At 40.9% G+C, this 25,932-nt stretch overlaps 1 protein-coding gene and 1 pseudogene across 12 annotated transcripts in view; both read right to left on the reverse strand.

The window, feature by feature from the left end:
* Nucleotides 1–2,632: 2,632 nt before the first annotated feature.
* LOC108651809 (Glucose transporter 1) overlaps nt 2,633–25,932 on the reverse strand; it is an 86,603-nt gene continuing 63,303 nt past the window's right edge. For 8 of the 12 annotated variants that reach the window (XR_016196750.1, XR_016196746.1, XR_016196748.1 and 5 more), the window contains 12 exons: nt 23,454–23,612; nt 21,967–22,086; nt 21,716–21,878; nt 15,350–15,515; nt 15,089–15,256; nt 14,183–14,439; nt 13,982–14,106; nt 13,618–13,896; nt 13,269–13,546; nt 13,079–13,201; nt 10,697–11,108; nt 8,948–9,357 (listed from right to left, as the gene is read on the reverse strand). Coding sequence is in view for 1 of the 12 variants with exons in the window: in XM_089259968.1 (XP_089116094.1) it covers nt 2,633–2,721; nt 6,352–6,633; nt 8,528–8,631; nt 10,697–10,836; nt 10,905–11,108; nt 13,079–13,201; nt 13,269–13,546; nt 13,618–13,896; nt 13,982–14,106; nt 14,183–14,439; nt 15,089–15,256; nt 15,350–15,515; nt 21,716–21,878; nt 21,967–22,086; nt 23,454–23,612 (2,657 nt within the window). In the remaining 11 variants the exon portion in view is untranslated. The other 4 variants (XM_089259968.1, XR_016196751.1, XR_016196756.1 and 1 more) reach the window with 4 other exon arrangements.
* Nucleotides 2,719–4,668, reverse strand: LOC149091526 (glucose transporter type 1 pseudogene; annotated as a pseudogene).

The following is a 25,932-nucleotide window of genomic DNA, read 5'->3' on the forward strand; positions in this document are numbered from 1 at the left end:
TAATTTTAAATGGTTATGTACACAACTATATATTGTTATGACAAATACTAGAACATATTGAATTAACTGTATCTATCGCCTATGCTCCGCCCTCAAATCAGATTGCAAATACAAAAAACTTGTTGGAAATGAATCAAAATCAAACCATCTGGTTCAGGGAATCGACCAATCCTCTCTGTGGATCCATCGATAGAGTATAGCTTTTCTTCTATCGGCTCTCACATTTTATTTTCTTTTGTTTTCCTTTTTTTTGTGTCCTTTATGATTTTGTCTAATTGTTTCTGTTCGGTTTTATCCTTTGGATTTTTGTTTTTGTTTAAATGTTTTCTTTTTGTAGTTTTTTATCATTCTGTGTTGTGTTTTGCTTTCAACTTTGTGTGTGATTATCATAAATTGTTTTGTTTTATTTTGTTTCTGTTTTAAATGAATTTTGTTTTGCTTACGCAAACTTCACGGTGTTTAATTTTTGCATTCAGTGAACATTAAAAATGTATGCATCATTAATTGGATTGGTTTCTGTTATTGTTATTGTTGTTATGAACTAATTTGTCGTTAAATTGCATAGTTAATTCATTGCGTGTGTATATTTAGTTGCACGGGCGTCAGTTAACTAAGTTGGGCTTCCAATTTCATTATTTACACATCTGCATTTGACTAATGCACACAACATTAGACTAGTTCGGCTCAAGTGATATGCATCCCAGACACTCCCCCGATCGAGAGTATCTCGGCTGTTATCCATTCAAACTCACAACCAGTTAACATCGTTCGTATAATTTATTTGTATTTTCTCGTTTGCTTTTGGCTTCAATTAATTTATTTTTCTATTTTATTTTTAAGTTTTATGCAATGTTAACGTTTTCTCTTTTGATTTTGAGTTTGCTACAAAATCGCTGCCGCGGCCTTTTCTTTTTCCTGTTGTTGTTGTTTTTTTTTTTTTTGTTTGGTTGTTTTTTTTTTAGAATTTGTTGGTAATCCATTTATTGTTGTGATTTACCTAGTTTTTTAAAATAATGTAAAAAATCTGCAAGTCGCATGCTCCTCGTTATTTAATGTGCCATAAAAAAATGTCTATGATTTTCTCTATATGTATTCATTCTTATATTTACAACAGTTATTGTTTTATCATCATCATCTTCGTCGTCGTTCCCGACTTCTTCTGCAATCGAGCCGTCATCGTCGATCTGTGTTGTTGTTGTTTGTTTGTTTTTTACTTTTATAAAACCTTTTTGGCAGTGCATTTATATTTATTATTCCGGTTTACCTATTTTTAATGATTACAGCTAATAACTACAAATTATATTAACTATATTCCTTTCTTTATGTAATTTATCTGTAAATTAATTTAATGATTAACTAACAGCAAATATTTACAGTTCTTCGTCATTTGTTTACCATTAATTTTGTATTGATTTATTTGTGTCACGCAAGGTACGTTCGATTGAATAATTTACTCAAATCATATATTTATGTATGTATGTATTCGTATGTGAGTAATCAATATATGTAAATTGTTTATATTTAAAGAAATTCAAACTATAATATTTCTATCAAATACAATTGGAAGACAGTTGTTGGGATCCATGCAATCAACAAAAATTGCAAAATGAACACAAATTTAAAAAAATAATAAGAAATGTAGGGAAAACTCAAACTGATCTTAATTTAATATGAATTTTGAAAATTTGGAAAATATAATATGTGTTTAATTTTCATTTGAGCAAAACGGCATATTGCTTATACATAAATTGCAAGCATTCCCTGAAGAAATTTGCAATCATAAAAAATCGCATATCAAATTGTAAATAATTCTAAAACAAGAACAACAACAAAAATCACTTTCCTATATGCAATATTTAAGATTAACTTACTGACTTAGTGGAATGCTCAATAGCTTTGCATTTGTATGTGTCTGCTACAGTTGTTTGCTTTGCTTGCATATGTTAATAATTTTGTAGTAGTTAAATAGTTAATATTTGTTGTTGTTATTCTTACTGCATTTGCTGAAACTCTAAATCTTGTAGCGCTCCTTCGACCACTTAACCCTAATAAATAATTATTTAAAGATGTTTAATTCTTCATTTTGTTTTTCTTTCCGCTTCATTTAAAACTATACTTTGGTAGTTGTGCATTATTACTTCCATTTGCTTTTTTAGTTCTTAGTTTTTTCTTTTTGTTATCTTTAAGTTAAATATGCAAATTCAAAACCTGTTCTTATCTTTAAGTTGAATATACAAATTTTCATACTTATCATGTATACGCACTGTTAGCTTAGGTATTTTTAAAATAGTCGTTGTTGTGGTTGTTCTTCTTGTTATTCGGTAGCTGGCTGCCGTACTCGAATGACTTAATATGCCTTAGTGTGAGTGTGCCTGTGTCTGTGTGTGTGTGTGTAAATGTGTGTGTGCGTGTGCCTGTCTGTATACCGCACAGTGTACTGTACAGTGTACTCAGCTTACCACAAATAAACATTATTGAAATCATCTTTATCATTTGGCAGTGTACAAATTTAAGTTATTTATTCATTTCGCGATCTATGTGTGTGTGTGTGTGTGTGTGTCTACGAAAAATGTTGAGTTATTGCTTTTAGAAAAGAGTGAGCTGAGAATGCATTCGAATGGTCCGTCCACAGCTAATCCTCGTCCAGGCTCTGCGATCGCCGCGGCTGCACCGGCCGCGACTTTGAGACGACCACATACTTGCGGCCAAAGTAGGGCGAATCTAGGGATGGGAATAGTAAGGCTGATCAGCAGGGGTCTGGCTCACGATCTCGGCTCACTTCTTGCGCAGGAAGTCTGTGTATTTGCGTGCTCGCTTGCGCACCTTCTTGAGGGCGTTGCCCAGCCGGAACTGGTCCTCGGCCAGGTCGTGGGTGCCATAGTGGAGCGTGCCGCTGCTGTTGGTGTGGGTGTGGGTGTTGGTGTTGGTGCTGGTGCTGGTGCTGTGATGGTCATGGTCATGGGCATGGGCATGGGCATGAGCGTGGGCGTGGGCGTGGCTGTGCATGTGTGGGTGCAGTTGATGCGCATGCGTGTACTGGCCATGATAATGCTGATGCTGATCGAAGTGGGCGTGGTGCATGTACCCATCGGCAGCAGGATTAACTGAAACCGATGCTGGCGACCCGGGCGACATGGGCTGCGACAGCAAGTTCTGCTCCGAGGCGGCGTCAAACGAGTCGAAGTGCAACGATGACGAATGCTCGCTAGTCGTGGAGCCACCGCCGTCCAGGTGCATGCCAGCAAACTCCTTGGGCAGCTCATCGATGGCCAGCGGCTTCTCGAAGTGCAAATTCCCGGACATGTTCGAGTAGTCGTAGCTGGGATAAGTGTAGGGCAGGTAGCCGGAGTGGTGCGCCTCGGAGCTCACCGACGCCTCGGTCTCCCGCTCCCGCTCCCGCTGCCGATCGCCCGCTCGATTGTTGATGAACTTCACCTCGTTGGCGTTCCGCTCCTGGCCGGCGCTGCCAAACACAATGTTGATGTTGTTGCTGCTGCTCGAGAGGTTGATGTTGCTGGGGGACAGCGGCTCCTGCTCCAGCGCCGCCTGGGTCCCACTCGCATTCTGATTCAGATTCGTCTCCTTGCTGGAGCTGGTGTGGTAGCTGCGCTCGTACCGATGGAAGCATTCGCCAGCATCGCTTGAAGCCGTGTTTGTGGTGTTGGTGTTGTTGTTCGTGTTGTTGTTGCCCTGCTGGAAGTTGTTCTTGTACTGGAACTCAAGCGCATTGCTGGGTTGAAACGGATAGTTCTTGGAATTGTTGAGCACATCGCCCGTCATCGGATTGCCCTTGGACAGGTACTGATGGATGTCCTCGCTGGTGATTTGCAGGTCCTGATCCAGATAGGTGTTGCACTGTATGTAGTTGCTGCAGCAGTTGTTGTACGGCTCCCCCTCCTGATCCTGGTGAAACAGTATGGTCGTCGACTCCTCGAACTCGCAGTGGTAGCTGCTGCCGCGTCGCTTCCGTGCCGCTGCCGAGGTGCTGGGCCTGTCATCGTAGAGGGAGCTCTTCCAGCTGCTGGTCTCCGTACTGCTGGTCAGCTTGCGGCACGGCTTCATTTCCGGCTGGGGCTCTTGCCAGGCCTCCATCTTATCCTCCGCAGTCGGCTCCGTTGGCTCAGCAGCTCCACCCACAGCGCCCTCCAGCTCCAGCTCAGTGGGCGACTTGCCATCAGCTAGGAAGCTCCAGCGAATGGGCGACGGCGAGCAGGCATACTCGGGCAGCTCGTTGCTCAGAGCGCCCTTCGAGCTGTGCCGGTCCAGCGTGGAGCTGTGGGAGGGCGTCACCGTGGCCTGCCGCTGGTCGTGCTCGACCAGGTTGCTCTCGTCGGCGATTTGCTTGGCTCGATCGAAGATGGAGGTGAGCGAGCCGAGCTGACTGTTAGGTCGACTGGCATTCAGGCCCCGCAGGGATATCGACGTGTAGCTGGGCTGGCGCGCCTGGAGGCGCTGCTGCTTGCGCATGGCGGCCGATGCGGACTTGATGGAGTTGTTGCGGCTCAGGGAAGAGCGCGAGCCGTACAGGCTTGTGGAGTCCGTTTGGTAGCAGTAGTCGGAGCTGGTGCAGCAGGAGCTGGGCCGACGCGACGAAGTGCCGTACAGGTCTTCTGCAAAGTACTGGGCCAGCTCGGTGCGGGACGAGCTGCAGCAGGATTTGCGTACCATTATCTCCTGCACCTCGCGGTCGGCGCATGCCGCATCCTGGCAGGCGTTAATCGAGTTGCAGGACACATCCGTGACGGAGCGATGGCGCCGACTGCTGCACACATGGCGTGTGCTCTGGCCGCCGCCCGAGGCCGACTGGTGGGTGTGGGCGCCAGGCAAGCTGCCGCTGCCACCCACAGCAGCGACGCTGTGCTGCCGGCGTCGACGGCGATGATGATGGTGCGAGTGCGATTGTGACTGCCTCTGACCCTGGCCCAGGTGGGAGTGATGGCTGTGCGGGGAAGTGTGGCGACTGTGGTGCGGACTGTGACTGTGGCTGTGCTTGCGCTGCGATGGCTGTGCTGCTTGATGACAATGCGAGGTAGCGGCTGCCGCCTCCTGCTGCTGGGGCGGCTCATGCTTGTGTTGGGTGCTGTTCGACAGTAGCGGCGGCGCTTGATCACATACGATATCTTTCTCATAGCTACAATGCACGTAATCGTGTGAGGTGTAACAGGACTGATGCTGATGCTGATGCAGATGCTGGGGCTGTGTTGCGACTGCAGCGGCAGAGTTGGCGGCGGAGGAGGAGGACTGGTGGTGCTGCTGGTGGTGCTGCTGCTGCTCCTCCTCAGCGCGACTCGTTGAAAGTACACTGGCAGTTTCAGGAGGTGAGCCGTTCCTCAGTCAAGGCCCGCTGTTCTGGCAGGCAGGTGCTTGCTGACGAAGGTGATGGGGCGCAGAGGCAGCGCTCCGGCCCTGGTGTGTAATTCGGCCGCCGTCTAAAAATCGCTCGGATGCAGCTACAAGAAGCGCAAAGGTGCCGAAAGAACAAAATGAAAATCGAGACAGTTTTCCAATTAATAGAGCTACCAGTAGAACTTGATTTCAGTTCGATTTATTTCTCTTATTTATTCGAGCTAGTTTATTAGTTTTCTGGCTGGATTTAGTTGTAGTTGTAGTTGCAGTAGTAGTAGTGGTTAAGTCTAACAGTGCATGCAGAAAGTACATGCCAATAATACACATGCGCTTAGCTACTTCGATTTACAATTTACAAATGATCTCTCGCCTCGAGCGAATGCCGTGGTCATGCAGATTAATAACGTATTTAGCAACTAAATGACTCATGGTAATGAAATGAATTGTGATTTGAAAAAGCGATTCCCAAAGTTATTTCCGGACAATTTTGAATACTAGATGTATGTATAATCCGCATGTTCTTTATTTGTTCGCATTATTGGCACCCTTTATGTAGTACAGTGGTTTCTTTAAAGGTGCTGTTTTTATTTTTAGATATTGTTTACTTAGCCAATTCAATGATATTGCTCAACAAGGTTTAGGCAGGTCCCGAGCTCTCGTTCACTTGCGTACTATAATGGGAAAACAATCGGAAAAGAAAACAAACAAACAAACCAAAATGATATATATTTAAAGCAGTTGATCAACCAAGGTTCTCAGCATTAGATCGAACCATCTGCAGTTCGTTGCAGCTTAGCCTAGAAGGTTAGTGATACGAGCAGATACGTTTGGTTAACTGACGAGCGGGTGCGATTGTGTGTTAAGTCTTGTCCAAGCGGCACGCGCGGCATTTTCATGTAAATGCTTTGTGGCTGGTGGCCCAATAGCTGGTGTCTTATAAATTGCTTGATTGGGGACTCTGTGAGTGTGGTTTAGGGGCTCTTAGAGTAGTTGCTGTTAACCTACATGACATTCTTCCATGCGCCGAGTGCCTGCGAAAGCTATCGTCTCGCCCATAGTCAGACTCATTGTAGTAGCATTTGCGATTAGGAACTGGCGTTTGTATATTTGTACCGTAGTTTGTATAGCAGGCCGTGGAGCCGGCTCCACCGACACCGCCACCGACACCGCCACCGACACCGCCGCTCGCATAACTCGTCGACGTTGGACCCAAGAGATTGGTGCTATCACTTAACGGATATGGACCCATGCCTTCAACCGTCAACGAGAACGAAGTCGTACCAAAGACTTTAGTATATAGTTTGCAACGAATCGATTTGGAATTTGTTTTGTGTTTTTGTTCATGCATTATTCAGATTGTCGCCAATATATCAGTGACGTTTCCCAATCGGTTACATACAGTAGGTTCATGTGTTATTATTATTTGATATTGTGATTGATGGTAGTATTGTTGTTGTTGTTGGTATTGTAGTTATTGCAGTTGTGGTTGTGTATAAATCCAGTTGATTATTTAATTGGTTTCCAATATATCAATTGTTGTCGTTGATTTTGAATTTGTTTATTATAATTTTAGCAGCACAATTCAAATATTCCCAGATTATTATGAATATTTTCAAAACGAAAAATATGGCATGGTTAAAATTATATCAAATCTCTTAATACTTATATATTCTAATAGTGGAAACATTCAAAAGCTAATATTGAATTGCGAAAAGGAAGTGGTTTAAAAGCGAGCATGCATAACAGAAAAAGCTTGAAGCAACTAATATCTATATAATTTGTGATGATGCATATCTCCTAATGACACTGGTTGTAATTAACCGGCGTTGCTCGGTTTAAACTAATGCCCCGTTGGCGCTAAACTTATCTCATGATATGCTTCTAAGCTTCCCCTGCCTCTATCTAGACCCCTCTGCTTTTACGCCCACCACATAGTGGTGTTAATTTTATAAGAAAACAAACCTCTCGCTATTATAATGAGATCGATTCCTTTACACACACGAACAGACAGACAGACTCAATTCATCATCAAGAATACCCTATGCCTGCCTGCCATATCATGAAACACTGATTTCCCATCTGCCACGCCTGCTTCTGCATGGTTTATACACTTAATAGAATCATTATTCAATGATTTCTCATTTTTAGTTCAGGATATATGTAATTAGAAATGATTACCCTTAGTATTTCAAGTGAATTACTAAGGTCTCGTTGAAACAGTTCAGTATATATGTTTGTACAATCATTTGCCTCATTAATAGCTGTGATTTAAGTTTAAACTTTATTATATCTGATTCAAGGATTTATATTTTTAATGCTCTTCCTTTATAATTCCTTATACTTCTCCTAGAGTCCGACCAGTATCCATTAGTCAGTCATGCAAAAAGAATTCTAAAGTACAGGAGTACTACAAGGCTTTAGAAGAGCTACAATTTTAACTAGTTCAATAATACATTTTGAATAAATAGTAATTTTGTAGGAATAAATGTTAAAAGACGTATGTTATGAGCGAAAGTCATGCCATGTTGCATGCTTCACGAGTTAGACGCATTGAAATGGCTGGACATGTGTGGATTTGAGTAAAAATAAATGTTTAAATGGAAATTAAAATGGAAATTGAAATTCAAATTTGAAGAGAAATGTTTGCTAACTAATTATTAAAAATATGTGTTAATGCGTAATTTAGTGGTTTTTTTAGAGTTTCACCATGTCGCTGCTTGTGTCTGGGTGGCACATTGCGTATACGCAATGTGTAACACTAAAATGGCGGCACGTTGAATATGTTGTATTTATATGTGTTGTTTAAGTGTATATGGATGTATATACATATATACATGTACATATATGAGTGTATTAGTGTGCATGTTACAAGTGTAAGTAGGTTTACTTTTTGTTTTAGGCAGAGCTAAACATCTATATTCAGTTTACCTAGAGGTCATTATGTTGCATGTGTGTAATTGTGTTTGTTGTACAACATGGATACGTAAATATTCTGTATACTTTTCTTTGGTGTATGTTTTTTTTTTAAGTGTATTTTTGTATTAATTTTTTTGTATTTTTTTTTTTTTTGTATTTTTGGTTTTTATTGAACGAGCAATTTGCACAACAAATAATAGTTTGAAATTAATAACGTAAGTTGGAATTTTGCTTGCAGTTTGAAATTCGTTTTTAAAATTCTTACGTGAGTCATGTTGGGTCTTCTCCTCAGATACCATCAATGCGGCATGCTCGATGCCAGAATTCATACTTTGTGGCTCCAAGCTATTTGTGCAGTTTAGCATACTCCTGAAATTCGCACACTCTACGATTATGTTTTAAGTGTAAACGTATTTAAAATTTAATTTTGCAAACTAATGACAGCAGTTACGAGACATTGGGCGTAATACGCGTACGCCTACAGAGAGGAGCAGGTGGGACGATCAAAACCGGGACCTTGTATTTTTTACACCTGTATGTGTGTGTGTGTTTGTGGGGGCGGGTTAGCCTCAGCTGAAAGAACTTAGAGCATATGTTTGAGCCGGCTTGGAAGTTATTAGGCGCGGTCGCTACACGAAGACGAACAGCAGAACCAAAATCAAAATAATAAAAACAACAAATTAAATAACTTATGATAATATTTATTTAGATAAACAGTAGAAAAACAAATGGAACTTAATATTAGAACGTATCAAATAAATTAAAAGTAAACAAGGCTAATCGCAAGAGCTGTCGCAAACAAACTTTTCCGTTCAGTTCCACTTCGAAACTCGAGCGAAATTGAGGAAAAAAAAGTGATTTCCGACTGTTGAGATTGCGACTGTTTCCTTGTGCACACATTGAAATGCCAATTAAATTTGCGAGGACATTGCAACTGGGCATGGGCGTGGGCGTCAATGTGGGCTGGGGCGTGTGCGGGGGACAACAGCTGCCCTACATTACTGCACTTTGGTTCGCGTTGCATTGGAGTCACGTTGCGATATCTCAATGTCCGCTGTGGAGCTACTGTTGCCATTGCCGTTGACACTCTCCCCACTAAATGGACAAGCAACATAATCAAAATGTTTTGTTAACTTATATGACTGTGTGTGTGCGTGTGTGTGTGTGTAGCTGTGTGTGCGTGTGTGTTTCTGTTTTGTCATTTGTTGTTGTGCTCTGTTAATAACACTGAAAATTTGTGGTGCTTTAAACTAACCAATTTATTAAGAATGAACAATGAGCAATCAGGACACAGACTCGGAGGGGGATTGTTTAGATGTAAGGGCGCTGCATGAATTAGAAATTGAATTGATTGAAATACATGTATATATGTGTATGCATACAAGAGTATACACACATATCTGCATATATCATTTCATTTCGGGGTGGTGGTGGTGACATGAGAGAAATAGAATAGAGAATTACAAAACGGTTGATAATGAAACATGGCAGTTAAATAGAAGGGTATACAGAGTATTTAAATTCATATGAAATATTTGAGTAGTTTTTATATTTAAATTGCTAAATATGAACTTGTATTGAATAATTAGTTTGTCAGCTGAAGCCAGCTGTTAATCGATTGTAGTAGTAGTTTTAATTATTTTTAATGTAATTTGTAATTTGTAGTTTGTAATTTGTAACAAAAGTAACGAGTAGAACAGGCAAAGTTAAGCAGACATGCCGAAAAAGTATGAAACTTTGAGCGCAAGTTTTCATAGAATTTCATTAATTTGCTTTTTTTGTTTGTTTGTTTTTTTTTTTTTGATTTGTTTTGTTTTGTTTTGTTTTAAGTAGTTAAAATGTACAATAAAGTTGCTTTTAGAGTGAACTAATAAAGTACAGCAAACGAGCTACGTTTAAATAGAGCGAAACGCTTCAGATTGTAGTTTTGTTTAAGCTTCGATCTGGAGTTTATTAAGTTTGTTTGTTTTTTAAATTTTTATTTTGTTTATGTTTTGTCAGTTTCTCTTAAATTCATGCAACTTACCCGTACAGTCTACTATCTCGAAATGTCCTTTAGTTTCGGGCATACATAGAAAGGACATGGTTGGTATTATTTTCAGTACAGTCGTTAAAACGCAATGTGTTACAACAAAATAAACAGGATAAAATTTCAAAATTGAACAACTTAGGCGCATAGCTGGCGGGCTACACACAACTTCTATGCATACCGCATAATAAACTTCCAAGTACATAATTGAAGGAAATACACTCGTTTCACTTTAGGAGAGTGTTTAGCTACAATAGATTTGTGGAAATGTGGCTGAGCTGCTCTTAGGAATGGAATAGGCGTCTGTCTAATCTCTTTGGGTTTGGTTACAGTGAGAACTTTGTAGTTATCGAATCGCAGTGAGCTGTGTGCAAAGTCTATGAGTGAATGGAAGCGCTTACGTACCTGCCGTTGTTATGACGGAAGAGGGCCAAGATTTCCTCAAAGGTTTTGTTTTTGGTCTCAGGAACCTTCTTGTAGGTGAATATCCAGAATATGGCTAAGAAAACGCTAAATGGCAAGAATGTGTAGTTCTCCAGTGAGTTCTGTACAAAGCGGGGAAACAGTATATGGGTTTATTATGAATAATTCCACTCAATATACAGGGACTTGCCTTCATTCTGGGGAATCCAATGCCGACCACAAAGTTGGCCATCCAGTTGACCAGCACGGCAATGGCCATGGCGCTGGGCCTCGGGCCTTGGGAGAAGAGCTCCGCTGTTATCATCCAGGGTATGGAGCCGGGTCCCACGGCAAAGAACACCACAAAACCGAGCGTAGCTACCACAGACAGATATGACATCCAGTCGATCATTTCCTGCACATAACCAAAAAACTCCTATACAAAATGCGTAGTACTCGCGTTCTCGATGATTTGTAGGCTTTTGGTTTCATTCTCATATATACAAATATTTGCATATGTACGCAATACATGTATTTGTATATATGTCTTGATGTTTAACGAACTGTTCGTTGATAACAAACCGAAACAAATCAAGGAATATGGTCAGCCATTGAACCAGAAACGTAAGATAATGTAAAGTTAAGTTAAACCCTCTACCATAACATGAGTCTGAGCGCTTATATGCATGAGTTGGGCTTAGAGTCCAGTGGAACATATACTTAGTTAAGATACTTTAAAAGTAGTTGCTATCTTGGTTCTCAAAGAGTTGAATCGTTCTCGTCGCGTCACAAACTGTCACTTGAGCTTTTATACTTTTGCTGTAACACCTTTGGAGAACGCTTAAAGTACAAGTAGTGGAGAATACTAGTATGTATGTATATCTTAAATAAGTAGTACTATATAGATTAGGATTTAGTTCAAGTCTATTTAATAAATCAAGCGGCGTGTTGACACATTTCACGGGTGACAGTGTGAGGTTTGTGTGTTGAAAGTGGCCTTTGAAGCGTTTGTCAGCGCGTGTTCTGCTCTAGAATCAATTTAGCGACAGCTTTGTACATTACCCAACACTGGCTTGCGGTTGGCTGTGTTGTGAACTGTTTGCATTTTGGTGCCCGGAAAAACTGCAAATTGCAAATTGCAAATCGTGTGATCATGTCTTTGCTGTTGAAACTGTGTCTGCTTTTCTTTGTCAAATAATCAAAATAGGAAAACAAATTAATTTTAAATAAGTTGGTGTGTTTGTGTCTGTATCTTTGTGTGTGTGTGTGTGTGTGTGTGAGTGGGGGCAAAAGCCTGCCAAGTCGAGAATAGCTTTTAAATAAGGGGCGAGACAATTGCCCAAATGAGCTGACCCGCTGAACGCGCTCAGTTAGAGCTAAGCCTCTCAGGGACTAATAGCTCCAACTGTTGGTCCTTGTCTCTCACATGCTAGACTCAGTCGAATACCTGATTGAATGGGCAGCTCATTTAGGCAACAACTTAACCTAGGCACAACACAATATAGAAACTTTGCAAAGAAAAACTATTTTTGAATAAGGCAAGCAACAAAGTTGACTATAGGTGCAACACGGGCGACACGGGCGACACGCATCAGGCTTTAGGTTAGATTAAATTATTTATAAACATACTCATATTGATCATATTAAAAAGGGAATTATAAATACTATATGTACAGGGAGCCTTAAAGCTTAAACTAGATTTATTAACATATAAGGTAAAACGGTGAAAAAACGTAGCAATAAATTAAATCTGTGTCTCTTGCTGCTGGGTGCATTGCATGCTTGATATGTGTGCTACATTGAGAATATATTTTATACAAAATTAATAATTGCAGTGGCTTAGCGGCAGCCCATAAATAACATAGTATATACATTTATATATATTTTTTTCACTAATTTTAACGCATTTTTACAAGGCGCATTGTAGTAAATGCAATGCGATCGAGGGGTGTGGCAATTGAATGCTGGCAGAGGCGCAGCTATAAATTCAACTTGTTATAAATTCAAATATACATATCTCACATCAATAATTTATAGATATACGCGCGGGACAACTGTCATGCCCGCCCTTTTTCGTTTTTTTTTTTTTTTTTTTGTTTTTTTTTTCGGTTTTACTCTAGGGCTTGTTGGCAAAGGGGGTCTACACAACTTCATGCATAAAATATCTATGTCAATAATGAAATATTTATCAAAACATACAAGTATAGAATGAGTAGCATTAGAGTCAAAATATTTAGACAGCGTCCTTAAATCATTATCAAAATCAAATGCAATATGCAATATATGCTAATGCTAAAACAAAACTTTTGGCAAACCATTGCCGTACTCTAAAATACCAAATGCTAAGTAGGGCTTATGCAGGATGATGGACACTCTTGTACTTGCCTTGATCAGGAAGGAAATCGTTATGAATATGGAGAAGATGAACATGCCGCCCAGTCCATACAAATGCAGCGTACGGCGGCCAGTGCGATCCATTAGGGGAATGGACACCAATGTCATGACAACCTGTATTGAAAGAGAGGATTCATGTGAATGTGCGAGGCCTTGGCTGGATCAACTGTAGCCGGGTTACCATAATGGCGCCAATGCCTATCGTGGCAAACTTGGCGATTTCCTCGGTCAGGCCGGAGCTCATGAAGAGCGACGTGGAGTAGTAGAAGACGGCATTGATGCCGCTAAACTGTTGGCTCAGCTGCATCACGATGCCAATAATCAGAGGCGGACGCAACGTAGACGAGCAAATCAGCTCCATGGTCGATATATGGCTCTCGGCCTGCTGGGCGCGCTCCTCGGCGCGCATCTCCTCAATGTCCTCATCCACGGAGCCGGAGGCGCGTAGACGACGCAGTGCTGCCAAAAAAAGCGAATTAATTCGATTATCATTTGCTCTCAGCTGTTGGCTGTTGGCTGTTTGCTGTTACCTTTACGCGCCTCCTCCTCCCATTGTTTGGTTATGAGCAAATATCTTGGGGATTCGGGACAAACTGGCAGTAATATTAATTGCAATATTGCTGGACATATGGCCAGGCCCAGCAGAATGGGCCAGCCCTCGTTAGTGCCTAAGATCTGTTCAATGCCCAGCACCTGGGATAATAGTAAACCTACAGTCACAGCCAATTGATTAACAGTACCTAAACCACCGCGCAGATTCAGTGGTGCTATTTCAGAGATGTACATTGGCACCAACGAAGTATTGAGACCTGCAGAGAGCGAGAGAGCGGGAGAGAGAGAGAGATAGACATAGATGAATATAGATACACAATATAGGGAGTGTGATGTACTTACCGCAATTAACACCTATTATAAATCGGCCAAGGAATAACATTTCATAGGAATGACTAACTTTGGTAAAGCCCATCAAACAGGCGCCGGATATACCAAGCACATTGTTCAACAATAGACCGCCCTTTCTGCAAGTGCCCAAGGTATGGATGATAATATTAAGTAGAATCCCTTGAGTGTTGTTTGTTGTTGTTGACTACAAACCTGCCAAAGCGGTTGGCCATCCAGCCACCGCTGAAACCACCGAGCATGCCGCCAATGGCAAATATGGAGACAGCCACCGAGTAGAGCTGCTGTATGAACTCCTCGCTAATGTCCTCGCCGTAGCGATCCTTGTACACATCCTTCATAAAGTTCTCAATATTCTTTTCGGGCGCATTAATGACTCCAGTGTTGTAGCCGAATTGCAGCATGCCCAGCACCGCCGAGAATATGGAGTAGGTGAGGAAGAAGGTGAGACCCTGCAACAGGTGGCCCAAAAACAGAACTCAATTAGAAAAGCACGATTGCACGCGGCGGGACGGGATCTGGGATGATTGGCTGGGTATGTGCGGGTTTTCTCAAACGCTTTGCAAACAAGTGTGCATAAAAATCAAATGTTACGTCAAATTCTTTGAGATGAGGCCAATCGCTACTTGATTTGAATTTCAAACGAAATATTAAAACTAGGTGGACAACTGATGAAAACTTATTAAAATAAACTTGCAATAAAAAACGATTTTTGTTTAGGTTTCTGCTTGAAAATTTATTAACCAAGAAATAATGTATTAAACAAAATAGAACTGAAAATAATCATGTTAAATGTGTGAACTCGAAAGCCGGTGTCTCTGTATGTGGGGTACTCGAAAGTTGCGCCCATCTATATTTATACATACATATATAGACATAGATAAAGAGCAAATGCGGAAATGGAATTGAGTTCCAAGAAATTTTCATCATGAGCACAACTTTTCAGTGTCGTTTTGTTCAATGTTTGTGTTTGTTTTGTTTTGTTTCGTACTGTTTGGGTGTTTGGTTTTGGTTCGGTTGTGGCTTGGTTTGGTTTGGTTTGGTTTGGTTTGGTTTGGTTTGGTGTACATGAATAGAAATGAAATTCAAGTATTTAATTACACAACATGGCAAATAATTTAAGCTACAAACTTGTTCTAAAAGTCTTAGCTTCCGTCTGTGCGTGTGCTCCTCCAGTCTGTCCACATATTCGCGCAGCTCCTCAATCTCCTCCTTCACCTGCTGCACGGTGTCCAGTTCGTGTTTGATGGCCACCATGTCTCGTTTGACCTAAACACACACACACACACACACACACACGCATAATGGCAAATCGAATTTAGGACAATTGAATTTGGTGTTAATCCGCTGTGCTCCACTTACCTCCGATACCTCACTCTGGCAGCTCTCCACGGACTTGGTCAGCTCCTGCAGCTGTGTGCGGATTTCGCACAAGGCGACTGTCGTCTCCAGGTGTCGATCGCCTCGCTGCAGCTCATCGAGTTTCGCTGATAGATTCATGCTCATCACGCTAACTTGCTTTTGCAGACTGCGCCACGGCGATGCAGGCCCCAATGCAGTTGCAATTACGTCCGCCCCATCAAAAATGCCCGTTCCACACGTGAGTGTGAGTGTGAGTGTGAGTGTGAGTGGGTGTGTGTGTATTTGTGTGGGGGGCGTGGCCGTGGCCAAGTGCGGGTCATATGCGTGCAATGCATACAATTCAATTGACGGCGTTGCGTGACGTCACGTGCCGACGCCAAGTCACGCAAAGTGGCCCCAAGACGATACGTAGTTGTTGTTGTTGTTGTTGTTCATTTGTAGAATTGTCGCAATAGTTGTTGTTGTTGTTGTTGCAGAATTTGTTGTATTTGTTACAGTTAAAGAAAATATCAAGCAAAAATGCACTTTAGTTGTACGATAGCTGGCGAATGCCTTCTGGCTTTTATTATGCTACAGACTACGTAGTTATTTGGCGTATCAACGTAATTTATTTTGTGGCGCAAGTCAAGCAAACGAAGGCACCGTACGAAATTATTTATGACCGCTTGCATTAAAATTTACCGAGCTATGCAATTATTGAGGAATGAAGCAACATAAATTTTATGGCTTTGAGCTGCAACTAAAACTTAAAATACGAAATGCGAAATGCGAAATACAAAATACAAAACAGAAATACAGAAACACAGAAAGCAGAGCCAAAAACAGGCAACAAAACCAGGCAGAGCTAGCTCTAAGTAAATGAAAGGATTCGTGTGTTGTTGCGGTTCCAGCAGGACAGACGGAAAGAGGGACACTGGCGCAGTGGGACAGAGAGACAGAGCCAACGGAGGCGCAACAACAACAGCACCAACTTAAAAGCCAAGCCACCAAGTACATAAAAAGTAAGTTAAAGTGAATTGTTGGCATTATTCGTTTAGGTTAGGCCAAGAATTATGCAGTAAAAGTCTCAAAATTAAAAGGATAAATGATCTGCGTGGAACGCCGAGTGCAATACACACTTGGATACATAAAGCTGAGCTGACTATAAATTCAGTTGGGCAATGAGCCAAGCAGGAAGAGTCCTGAGACCTGTATAGAAGAGCTCTGCTACTATCCGTATAGACATAAATTCCAAATAGTTAACGGAAATACTCTGCGGGTCGCACTGCTGGAAATTTATTTTTATTTTTATCGAAATTGCGGACAATTTCAATTGGCATCTTTGGATCCCCAAAAGAGACCTTTAAATGGCATAGCCTTTGTTGTGCTAACCGCAGTTGGTGTCAGTGTATACCAAGTGGAGTAATCACTTCTGTTTTCCGGCTTAGATTCGACTTTTAGTCTTTACGGAATGCATAAAATTTACATTTTCATCAACATGCAGCGACATCCCAACAAATAAACGCCCACACTATTTCAGTGTGTGCGCGTGTGAGTATGCGAGTGTGTGTTTGCATTTGCTTTGCCAGGGCTGGGGCTGGGGCTAGCCAAAAAGCATTATGTGTACATAGTACGTATCTATGACTGAAAGTGAGAAGTGATTTTTGTTGGTTGTGCAAACAGAGCGCGCGAGTGGCGCCCAAAATCAAACAGCAACAACAAACAAAACGGGACATGGTGTGGCAAAAGTTATAGGCGACAGTTGCACATGCTCCACGGAGAGAACGCGAGCAGGCGGACGGGAAGCAGAGCGTTGATAGCCGACGCACACAATGCGCATACGACACATAGGCTGCACGACCAGCCACAGCCAGAGCCAGAGCTATTGCCCCCCGGCCAGTCCTCTGCAAAGCCATGCACTTGAGTTGGCTGCGCATTATGTTAATGCGCCTATGCGGCTGGCAGGGGGCGGCGGGGTACAGGCAGGCGAGAGTTATTCGCAACATGTTGTCATTTCATTGTTGTTGCCGCTGCTGTTGTTATTATTGTTATTGTTTTGCATTTCACGGACATTGTTGTGCCGAGCATAAAAGGATTATTTTATGCATACATCAGCAAACGAGCTGCAGCACCACGAGCAGCACAGCACAGCTAGAGCCTGAAACAGAACCAGAACCAGAACCAGAAGCAGAACGGCACCCAGAACGAGCGGCATCCTATGTAAGTTATTGTTCTCCATGAAAACAATTGTGGCTTGTGCGAATGTATTGGCATGCATATCTTTATCCCATATCACTGTTGCTATAGCCGAATCTCTATAGGGATCTGTATGCGTATCACGCATACGTATACTTGTGTGCGTGCATGTGTGTTTGTGTGTCTGTCAGATGCAAGCATTTTCGGTTTTGTGTAACGGATTTGTATACGTGAGCATTTAATAAAATTTGTGCCAATTTCTGCTGCTCCTGCTCTTGCTCCTGCTGGTGCTGCGGCTGCTGTTGCTGTTGCTGCAGTTACCTTTTGTATTCATTTAAGGTGCTCGCGAATTTATACGTGAGCCTGACGCTTTTCACAATGTTGTCCTTTGTGGCGAATGCACCTGCATATGCACATATGCATGTAAATAAAATATCATTATCCTATGGAGAGCCACTTGATAATGGCTGCCTGGGCAACGATATATAGAGTGAATAGAGGAGTAATAAGGCAGCCCGCTTCACTGGCAGGTGAGCTCAGCTCAAGTGGGGCTCGCAGTCCGCTCAGCTCAGCTAATCAAAGTTATAGTCAAGCTTTGTAAAAGGTAAACAAAATAGTAGCAATAAAATATCAGAAAAAGTATAATTCATATTTGTGACATACTCATTAAAGTTGTTCAAACCAATTGGCATATGGGACATTCACCAAATGTACGCAATTCGATATTATTTCATTTTTAATTATTATTTTTGCTTTCGCCCTTTTTGCGGCAAACACAATTTGCAATTACGAAAATATGTTGTTTTGTTTTATTGGAGTTCACGTTGAATTTGTTGCATTTTAGATTTGATTAATTTTTTACTATTTTTGAATTTGTTCTTTGTCGTTTTCAGTTCTGTATAATTTGCATGAATTAACATTTGTTTGTGGATATCAAATTTGATTTGTATTTTATGCTAAAATGAGACAACACATGATACAGAAAGCATAATGCACCAATTTAAATGGCAGTCGCAATGAAGTGAAATGGATAAATCAACAAATTAAAGCTGATTCACGAGTTTTTCGATTTGTTGCAGCTTTAATTTACGCGTATTTTATTCCTGTTTTTTTTTTTTTTTTTTTTTTTTTTTTTTTTTTGGTGAGGGGACCATTCCGCCAATTAGTTAAACAGTTTTATAAAATCAAAGTGACAGAGAAAAAACTGAATATTTATGTAATTAATTTAACAAAACTTACTAAAGTGATGGCAATCAAGCTAAATCAAACATGACTGAAATGTTGAGTGACTTTTAAAGAGCGATGTGAGCGAGCAGATGAGCTGTTCTGCCTTATGCAGCTAAATCACATCCGATGAGGTCGGGTTAGGGCGGTTGAATGATAATTATGACTTTGTTGGCATGCAAAGTAGGGGTCGATTGCTGAGTGAGTGGGGCTGAGTGTCCAATATTGATTAACTGACTGCCTGGACGAGAATGCTGTTGTTGTTGTTGTTGATGATTGAAGTGTGCAAGTGTGCGTGTGTGGGTGTGTGCATTTAAGTGTGTACAGTGACTTAATGGCACTCGAACACTTTTCGGCATGTCATAAAGAACATAGCACATACGCATTCACACACTCGCTCACACACACACACCGAATCACACAATAAGAGCAACAGAGGCTTCAGCTCACAGATTGTTGTGGCTGCTCTCAAGTGCCCTACAATGCGCATCAAGTGTCTAGGGCCAGTGCGGCACCCAGCCACAGTGTCAGCCGCATCACATACATTTGACAATCGAAAAATGGATTGGCTGCAGAGGCGATAATTACAATATAACAACTAAATTTAATTTAGGCATACTAATTGAATTTTAATTGTCTGACATGCAAAATTTTGGTGAGCACGAGTTTGGGGCGTATTTGCGTTGCTCGTTAAATATTTGTAATAATTAACAAATCAATTGAATGGTCTGTGAAGTGCCGTATGGGAGTGCATTGGTTAATATTACAAAAGGTCGAGCAGAAAATAAATAGCAGGTACTTGGAAGGATAGAAATGTAGTTAGCAGTAGTAGTAGTAGTAGTAGTAGTAGTAGTAGAAGTAGTATATAATGTATAGTTATGTATAGATAGTAGTAGTAGTATAGATATTTAGTTATTTATATAATTGCTGTGATTGCAGTAGTAGGGAAATGGAAATTGCATACTCATTGAGTGGCGTAAATACCAAACCACTTTGGGTGTGGCTTCTGTAATTGGTTGTTGTTGTTGTTGTTATTGTTGTGGTTGTTGTATAGTTGCAGTTGTTGTTGTTGATGTTGTGGATGGAAAGTAGATGACAAGAACACAATTGAAATGTATTGAAATGGAAATGTTTGGTTAAACAGTTATGTACCATGTTACGTAATGACAGCTATCGATATTAAATTAAAAATGTAGACTCGGAATTTCGTTCGACAGCTTTGAGTTCGATTAGCGTACGTTGTAGTGCTTGTATAAAACCAAAAATCAATTGCATTTAAACACTTTACATATGTACAGAAACTAAAACTCTCTTTACACCGATATCATATGAATGAATGTAATCAATGCAGTGGGTTGGCATTATGAAACCAATATCAATCTGTTACACAGCGCACAGCAAACCAACAAAGCAGCAAAACGATTGAAGCGAATTAAACAGTTTTAATTAAACATATACAAATTTTAATGCCTAGCCATTTACAGCAAACACACACACACATACACACACACACACACATACACACACACACACACAGACTTACGCAGTCACGCTTTTATTAGTAATTACAGAAAACGGTAAGAAGACAAAATAAGAGCGTTTTTGTGATAAATTTGCATTAATTTAAAATATTTGCATTGTGCAAAATAAACATATTAACCAACAACAACAAAATTAATAACAACAGAAACAGAGAAAAACTGAAAACTGACAATAAAAGGAAAATGGAATACATGGCGTCTGCGTAATGTTCGCGCTGTTAATTATGACTATGCTTTGTTATTATTATGAAAATTAATTTTAATAGTTTGGAATGCTTTGTATATGTACCTGGGTGGCATTGTGCCCATCATTTTGTTGGCTTTTATTTTGTGTTCACACTCCGGCGTTTATTTAACAATTTATATAAATCTTCCGTTTTCCTTCTCTCTCTCTCTCTCTCTGTCTTTCTTTGCTTTTTTTTTTTTTTTTTTTGTTTTTTTTTTGTTTTTTAGTTATGCATCAAAAAACGTTTGGCTTAATTAATATTTTTTGCATGTTTTCTTCTGTTTGCTTTGCTTTGTCGAGAATTTTTTGTTAACCCGAGCTTTGGTGAATGTCGCATGTGCCTGCCGTTGTTATTAATATTGTTTGATATTTGGGGCTTTTTGTTGTTGGCTATGCCTCTACACTTTTTACGGGTGGCCGTGCAACAAAAGCAACACAACACAAATGCCCTCAATAAATAATTGACATTTTAAGGACACGCGCTGGACACTTAAACGAACATAATTTGCGCTAATCTGTGTGGGGGAGGGAAAGTAGTTAGAGTAGTTAAATATTTGCGCATAAATATGACCAAAAGTCCAAACATCGAATAAATATTGTTTACATTAAATATAAAAAAAAAAAAAAAAACTGCAATTACGAAAATAGTTTGAAATCTGTGAAAATTATTTTGTTTGTGCATTCAATTAAAGGACAAAACAAACTGAAAATAATTCGTCGTGTTTGCTGATTCGTAAATAAAACATTGGCTCCAATACACGACGAGTAGCCAAATAGATAAATTAAATGCAAATGACTCTGTGTGCGTGCCATTAAATGTGTAAATTAAAAACTTGGCACATTCTTTATGGGCATCAAACTAAATATGCATATTGCTAAATAATTGCTATTTATTTTATTTGTCTAGCTAACTGCAAATACTTTGCGGCGAGCAATTTGCGGCATGCAAATTAAATGACGCATAATGAGCCAACACGCTAAAAATCGCAGAGGTAGCTGTATCTGTAGCTGTATCTGTAGCTGTAGCTGTAGCTGTAGCTCCAGCTGTAGCTGTAGCTGTAGCTGTAGCTGTAGCTCCAGCTGTAGCTGTAGCAAGTGCCACGCCTAGTTCATTCTGTGTTCATTTTATCTGCATGCAACGGCAATTCAACTCGCCTGCCTGATTGGCATTGCTTTGGTTCGTTCGTTTGTTCTACATACTCGAGCAGCAATTGGCGCAGTGTTGCCTCATCCTCGCCATGACATCTCAATCTTGACTCGCGGTCACGATCATCACGGCTCGAGTGGCGCTGGCGCTTGGGGGCGTAGCTGAAGGAATGTCGATAGAAACGGCCGTTGTTTATATTATCACCTCGATAGGCGTCTGTGGGCGACAGTTAGAGGTTAGTTCGAGAAATTGGGCAGCCGGACGAATGGGAGAGATATTCAGTTAATGGATGAGTAATACGCACCTTCGGGTCGCAGGCGCACTGGCGGCGAGGTCAGCTTAAGTTGAGTTGACGTTGTTGTGGGCGGAGTCTTACGTCGACCACCAAAAACATAATCGTAAGAATCTTCGCTCAAATTGGACACTGAACAAGGCATACACGACAAGAAGATAACGAGCAGGCTCATAAGGACTTGTGTCGAAACAAAACCACTTAATGATTACGCTTAACACGAATTCGAAAACCAGCAAAACTAAAAACTAAATCACTCAAATCATAAATATAGGCAAAGGCTTTGCACAAATAAATAAAAACAAATGAAAAGCTTAAATACTATGCATAAATAGAATATATTAAAAGTAGGCTGATTCCTACTTGGGTTTGTTCTTGTTGCAGTTGCAGTTGCAGTTGCACTTTTATACTCACTCTACAAATGAACGCATAAAAGCATATTATTCAATATAAATAGTAAATTGTTTGTCAAGATTTGTTGTTTTGTCCGGTTTATAAAAATAGAAGAAGAGAGCACAAAATTGTTAGAATTTGTTAGCATTTCAGTATTTTTGGTTTGGTTTTGGTTTTTGGATTTGTTTGACAGTTGTGGGACAGCACTAAGGTAAGTGAAGTGGAAAGAGTAACGGCTGGCAAACGTTCAAAAAATGTTTACAAAGCAGCTGCAAATTACATTTGATATATGAATGTTTTTTATTTGCTTTCTAATAGACATTTCCCAAAATAACAATTTAAAGAAAAACACATAGCAGCATCAATACAGAGCACAGCTACTTGAAAAAGTTTTTTGTTTGTTTTTTTTCTTTTTTTTTTTTTTCTATGGAATGTTACAAATATATATTTTTTTTTAGTCAAAAAGTTGAAAGTACAAAGAGCAAGCACAGATAGAGGGCATAGAAAGAGCGACATTTAATTAATGGACGACTGTTGGTAGTTTTAAATTTTTTCTTTTTATGGAATTCGGTTGATTGATTGATAGCCTGAATGGGTGCGGCTGGCGCAGCTGAAAAATGCTAAACAAAGTTAACAAAAATGTGTGTAACTGTAACGCGCTGCGGCATGTTTGGTATACCTGTGGCTATGCGTGTGTGTGTGTGTGTGGTTTACAGGCATTCGGGAGTCTCTGTGTGTGTGTGTGTGTGTGTGCGGGTGTGTTTGTGTGCTAGAACGTGTAGTCTCGTATGCTATGGCAGGTATTTCAGTGATGGAGTCAAAATCAAAATAAAAGGAGTCTAAAATACATCAACGCCAATTAAGCTAGAAACAAAATCAAAAGTTCAATCTACACATCAATTCAAGTGGCAATAAAATACTTGAACAAATCAAATATATTTTGATGTCTCTGACAAATATGCAGAGGAAAACAAAAACTGTAGGTCAAATGTAAATCGAAATAAAACCAACCGAAAAATGCGAGCAAAGAACAACAACAGACATTAGAGACAATCAAAGAGAGCAGATAAATGAGAGGAGATTTATTTAGTTAGTTAGTTGGGCACCTGGAAATACGCTCAATGGCTGAAGCACTTGAGTGGAACGCAACGGCGGTGGTAACGGTGGCAGCTGTCCAAACGGATCTTGATCGTTCGAAATGGAAGACGTTGGCGGCGAGATCATCGATATGTCACCACAGGTCGCCATTTCATTACTGTGGCCAGCTGCAAGAGATTTTCAAGGAAGTTAAAAGCGTTACACGATATGCATTTCAATTTTCGAGGCCACAAGAAGAAACTCACACACACACACGCACAACAAAGGGTTTTGCAAGGCGCCAAAGGTAAAATTAAGATGCGGCGCCATATTTCGCACATACATAAATTGTATGCCAAGTCCAAGAGACAGTGGCAGCTGCACGGCACGCATGCATGAATGCATAGGTAAAGCTTTTAGCCAGAAAACGCCTGGGTGAGCAAACACACCTATACACACACGCACACACACATGCATACAGCAGTGGCACGGGAGCCGTAAAGTAGAGACCATATATGTGGCTCCATCTTAGATTTGGCTTACTTCCAGTACAGGTTGGGGATCTGCATCTCGACTTGAGCGTGGGTCGGCGCCAGGGCCGGGGCCGGACTCGGGGTCGGAGCACGGTGCGTGCCTTTGCATAAAATAGATTTCATTTTGATTCGCTTGAACAGCAACAGAAGAAAAACCGTAGAAAATGAAAAAGAAACGGAAAATGCCCCAACTGAAATGCTCTAGCAACCACTCAAGTTTCATTTAATGGTGAAATTCTCTAGATTTGACACTATTTAGATGCATAGAAGTATTATATATCATACATTACATTATATTGTTTCATTGGAATTAAATACGAAAATATAATTACAGTTCGCAGTTGTAATACTAAAGGGAACAACTATACTATTAAGTCCTTATATGTTTGCAATTCAGCTTTGACCATAGAAATTTATATAAATTTATTCAATTTATTTATGAATATCCAAGTCTGGTCCACAAAGGGAACCTTACCCGGGGCACCCTCTAAATCGAGTTTCTACTAAATAAAGAATAACTAATAAGATCTGCCATCAAGAACGTGACTCTACTCACGCATAGTCTTGGCAAATGTAGAGTACAATTTGCAATTCCTTTTTCTTTTCTCTTCTTTTATTATTTTTATTTTTTTTTTTTGGGAACAACACTACATGAGTTGTAGGTGGGCTTAAAAATGCCTCGATAGCTGCGATAAATGTGCCCATAGTCAGCTTCACTTTGTGGTTTGCTATGGATTCCGCAGGCCAACACTTGAGCTTGCATACACACACACACACGCACACACGAACAAGGAAGAGAGCAACAGCAACAACAGCAGCACGTGCAGCTATCCGTACGGTATTTTGAATTTTTATTATTTGCAATTTGCGTTAATGTTGTGGAAAAAAGCATGTGGCTGTTATGGCTGCTGGCTTTAGCTATAAGCATCATATGTATGTCTGTGTGTGCGTGAGTGTATATGTTTTTCTATGGCATATTGAATGGCCATTTGTGCCACAGTCACTCACACAGACACAGACACACACACACACACACACACACACACACACACACACACTTGCACGCACAGGCACATGAGCACACAGTCGCACACTAATGACCTTTTCATGGCCGCCTGTCGATGAATGTAAGAAATGTGGGCAAATTATGGAAGGATCAGGCGTGTATATCCCTTGCCAGTTGTCGTTATTGACAAAATGATTTGTAAACATTTTGCGCGTCATTAGCTGCAGTCATTGCCGATGGCTGAAAAGTCCGCAATGGCATTTCAGCATTTTCGCATTTAACAGATTAAAATCATGCATGCATCAACATTTCCTCAATGGCTCCACAGCCTCCAGTTGGCAGCTGACTTGTGGCAGGATGCAGCCACCTGGCTAAGTTCTTTGCTGACCATGCATCTGCTTCCGGCTTCAGTTGCATGAATGGAGCCAGACCGGACTAGACCAGGCCGCACCAGAGCAGACCATCTAGGCCAAATAGAAGTCAACTCTACGACCGAGTCACTGTCATCTCGGATGTGAAGAGTTGCCTCAATCTCCACATGTGGCATGCAAATATTTGCTTAAATTTGTGCTGAGGTTAAGTTTTTTGTTTATTTTGCTTCTGCAGCAGCGCAGCTGCTACTGCCGCTGCTACTGCCACTGCCACTGCTGCAAGTGCAGCAACTTGATGACAGACAATGGTCAATGGTCTGGGCTATGCGTCAGTCGCCCAGTCTGACTGGACTCCCTGCTTCTAATCACTGTCCCAGCCCCCACCAACCCCCGCCCCACCCACAAATATATGTCATCTTACACACTGGCTAGCTGACACAGAAAAATAGTTGTGGAAGCTGGGAGCCAGCGTTTTGACTGCATGCCAAGGCCTCCACTGAAGAAGCAGCTTCAAATCTGACGATGCTGATGACGCAAGTAGCACGCCACAGCACGCCCTGCCTCCCTACCCTCTCTTTCTCTCTCTCACTCACTCACT

Source organism: Drosophila navojoa, chromosome 4 (genome assembly GCF_054131105.1).
Source record: "Drosophila navojoa isolate 15081-1374.11 chromosome 4, UAZ_NAV_1.0, whole genome shotgun sequence".
NCBI lineage: Eukaryota > Metazoa > Arthropoda > Insecta > Diptera > Drosophilidae > Drosophila > Drosophila navojoa.